Here is a 3,550-nt window from a genome sequence, read left to right as displayed (position 1 = left end):
ATACTCTATTTTGTATTGGTAATTAACCAGTACTTTCATAGGATTTTGCTATTCCTGAATGAGGTTTGTAACCTTTAATTGTGTGTGTGTCTGTGTTCGGATTGTCCCTGCACAGGGGCCATCTGGTCTCCCGTCTTCGCCATGAACAAGGATTAATCTTCTCTCTTTGCTCCTTTGCGCCACATGGGCTTAACTCTTCTCCCCTCTTCATCTAACCTTCCTCCTCTCTCCTCTCTTACTTCTTCTCTTCACTCCTACCCTCTCTTCTCTTCACTCCCATCCACCTTCTCCCTTCCACCTCTCCCTTCATCTTCACCCTCCCTCATAACCCCTCCCCAACACAATTCAACCCCACCAGCCCTCTTCCACATGCAAATACATGCTCTCTTATACACACACACATGCACCTTCGTTTTGGGACCACCACTACTTTATTATCTCCCCTTCTTCCTAGCTCTCTTGTGTGACCCCTCTGCCCGGCGTTTGCCATGATAGATCGCTAACCACTACACATTTTTTATTTTCTCTCCCTGTTTCTTTCTGTGTTCCTTTCTGTGGAAGAGCGTAGACTTGAAACATTAAAGACTTTCACTTACCGAGCATTAAACTAATACATGTGTTTGTTATCTACACCACCTGTCTTCATCTTTTGTTTTTTTTTTAATTCTCCCCATATATATATATATATATATAGGTGCAGGCATGGCTGTGTGGTAAGAAGTTTGCTTCCCAACTATATGGTTCCAAGTTCAGTCCCACTGCATGGCACCTTGGGCAAGTGTTTCCTACAATAGCCTTGGGCTGACCAAAACCTTGTTAGTGGATTAGAGAAACTGAAAGAAGCCTACCATATATATTTATCAAATATACATGCGTGTGTGTCTTTGTGTCTGTCAGCACCACCGTCACTTGACAACTGGTGTTGGTGTGTTTACGTTCTTGTAACTTAGCGGTTTGGCAAAAGAGAACGATAGAATAATTACTGGGCTTAAAATAATTCTTCAAGGTGGTACTCCAGCATGGTCCCAGTCTAATGACTGAAACAAGTAAAAGATAAACAATATATATACCTTCTACTGTTCAACGAAATAAGACCTGTGCTTTGTCAAAAGAAATGTTTCTAATTACAATATTTGTTGTATTTTCCTTTAGGTATCAACAGTGGTACCGAATCCATCAAACTACTTCCACCCACACGATTTGGCTATTGATCCATTCTCTCATCATATTTATTGGTCATGTTCTCAGAATAATGTAATCAATGTTACTCACATCGATATGACAGACGTCGGTACTGTGGTTAGCGATACGGAAGAGAAGCCTCGGTCACTTGTTCTGAACCCAGAACAGGGGTACGTATTGCTTTGTTGCTGTTGTCGTTTCACGTGTCTGTCCCGTTCGTGTTTCCATTTCATTTGTTCTTACTGAATTATTTTATTGTCGTTGCAGTCATATTTATTGGACCAACATGGTGAAACCTCCGAAGATTGAAATGGCCGCTATGGATGGAACAGAAAAAACAGTTCTTTTTGGAAATGACTTGAAACACCCAACTGCTCTGACTATTGATTACAAATCCCAGCGTTTATACTGGTCCGACTTGGAATTAAACCGCATCGAGTGTTCTGACCTCTCCGGTGGAAACCGGAAAATTCTCGTCGACAGTGAAATTGAACATCCAAATGGATTAGCTGTTCTTGGACAATATGTTTACTGGATTGATAAAGACCAACAGCTTATTCAGTGGATCAATCATGCTGATACTCATGTAAGATATCGTATGCAAGGTCGTCGCATTCAGGGATTAACCGATATCCATGCTGTTCAGATGATTAGTGAAGAAGACTTCCAAAAGCATCCCTGCTATCCTGACACTGGCAAATGTTCTCATATTTGTGTAGCGAAAGGGGATGGTACTGCACGTTGTTCTTGCCCGGTCGCCTTGGCTCTTACAAATGACGAGCAGACTTGTTCCGACCCACCAACTTGCTCTCCTGAACAGTTTACATGTGTTACAGGTGATATCAAATGTATCCCTGCTGCATGGCACTGCGACGGTATTGCCGAGTGCGTCGATGAATCGGATGAAAGCAACTGTCCTGTCATGACAATGCGTTTTACTTGTGCTAATGGAGACGTGATAAAAAAGATTTTGGTCTGCAATGGTGAGAAAGACTGCGAAGATGGTTCCGACGAAGAAAAATGTTGTCCCAGTGGTCAAACGTATTGTAATGACGGTCCTTGCATTAATTCTGAGTTACGCTGCAACAAGCGAGATGACTGTCCCGATGGTTCTGATGAGTGGGATTGTCAGTTCCCCAGGCCAGCGCCAATGCGTGATACTAACACTGCTCAATACACGGTCGGTTTTGTGGTGGTCTTTGTCTCACTGCTTATATTAGTTATTGTGTTCGCTTGTCGCCGTAAGTCACCACCTAATACTGCCAATGATCATGAAATAATGATGGTTAATAAACCTTTAAACCCATGCCCCAAAAATATCACCCCCCCACACACAATGTTTTCTCGTGGTAAATCTGTTGGAACTGGTTTGTCCCTGAGCTCCGGCCCTGCCCCTCTTTATGACAGGAATCACGTGACGGGGGCTTCATCTAGCAGCTCTACTGTAACACAATATCCGAAAGGAACCCTAAATCCACCACCGACCCCTGTCACAGACCGTTCATTATACACGGGAGATTTCTGTTACTCTTCCAATAGTCCTTCCACGGTTCGTTCATTTCGGACATACAAGTTCCGGCACATTCCTCCACCACCAACAACCCCTTATAGTACAGATGTGTATGAAGAAAGTGAACCCTACCCATGTCAGAAGTACTATTTAAATCACTCGCTAATTGAACTTAGTTATGACTCTGCCCCACACCCGCCTCCACCTTCTCCACGGAGTCATTATTTATCTGACGATATGAGTTGTCCTCCATCACCTTCTACAGAGCGTAGTTTCAATCCCTATCCACCACCTCCATCGCCTGTTGCAACTTCTGATTATTGAGACAATAACAGCTGTGTTTCCCCCCACCCCCTTCTATAAGAGATTGTATTTTTTGTCATTCCTGAAGAAGCTGCTTATTCTCAGCTCTGCCATTGTAACTTACCATGATCAGATTGCTGTTCAATCTTCTGGGTGTTGTTATTGCTTGCTGATGTTAGCATTGCAGCCCTACCTTTTAGAATCTGTTGCAATTTGTTGTATTCCAAGGTTTTTGTTTTTTTTTTCAAATTTTTTTTTTTTTTTTTTTTTTTTTTTTTTGGTAGCTTTTGCTACAGAAATAAACCATAGCAATATGTTATGAGGATGATCACAGTCTGTGAAATTACTTATTGCTGCTGAAAATACCATGGAGATAATGAACTATGATAACAGCTCCTGATCTATGGGAGGGTGTGTCGCCTGTGTTAGCCCATGCTAAATTCTACCGATTATACACTTTTATTTCACATGCAATGGTTACTTACATTGCTGTCGATGAATGCAAATGTTTTGTTAGAGATCGTTTCTCTTTCAAACTTTGGGTACTGTGTTTAG

At 42.1% G+C, this 3,550-nt stretch overlaps 1 protein-coding gene across 1 annotated transcript in view; it reads left to right on the top strand.

The window, feature by feature from the left end:
* The window catches only part of LOC106880891 (low-density lipoprotein receptor-related protein 6), a 54,113-nt gene extending 50,790 nt beyond the window's left edge, over positions 1–3,323 (top strand). Inside the window, exons 15-16 of the mRNA XM_014931044.2 lie at positions 1,153–1,352; positions 1,450–3,323. Coding sequence (XP_014786530.1) covers positions 1,153–1,352; positions 1,450–3,016 — 1,767 coding nt within the window. The 3' untranslated portion in view covers positions 3,017–3,323. The remainder of the gene's footprint in view (positions 1–1,152; positions 1,353–1,449) is intronic.
* Positions 3,324–3,550: the final 227 nt, after the last annotated feature.

This window comes from Octopus bimaculoides, chromosome 11 (assembly GCF_001194135.2).
Source record: "Octopus bimaculoides isolate UCB-OBI-ISO-001 chromosome 11, ASM119413v2, whole genome shotgun sequence".
NCBI classification, from domain to species: Eukaryota; Metazoa; Mollusca; class Cephalopoda; order Octopoda; family Octopodidae; genus Octopus; species Octopus bimaculoides.
This window is presented reverse-complemented; position numbering and strand designations above follow the sequence as displayed.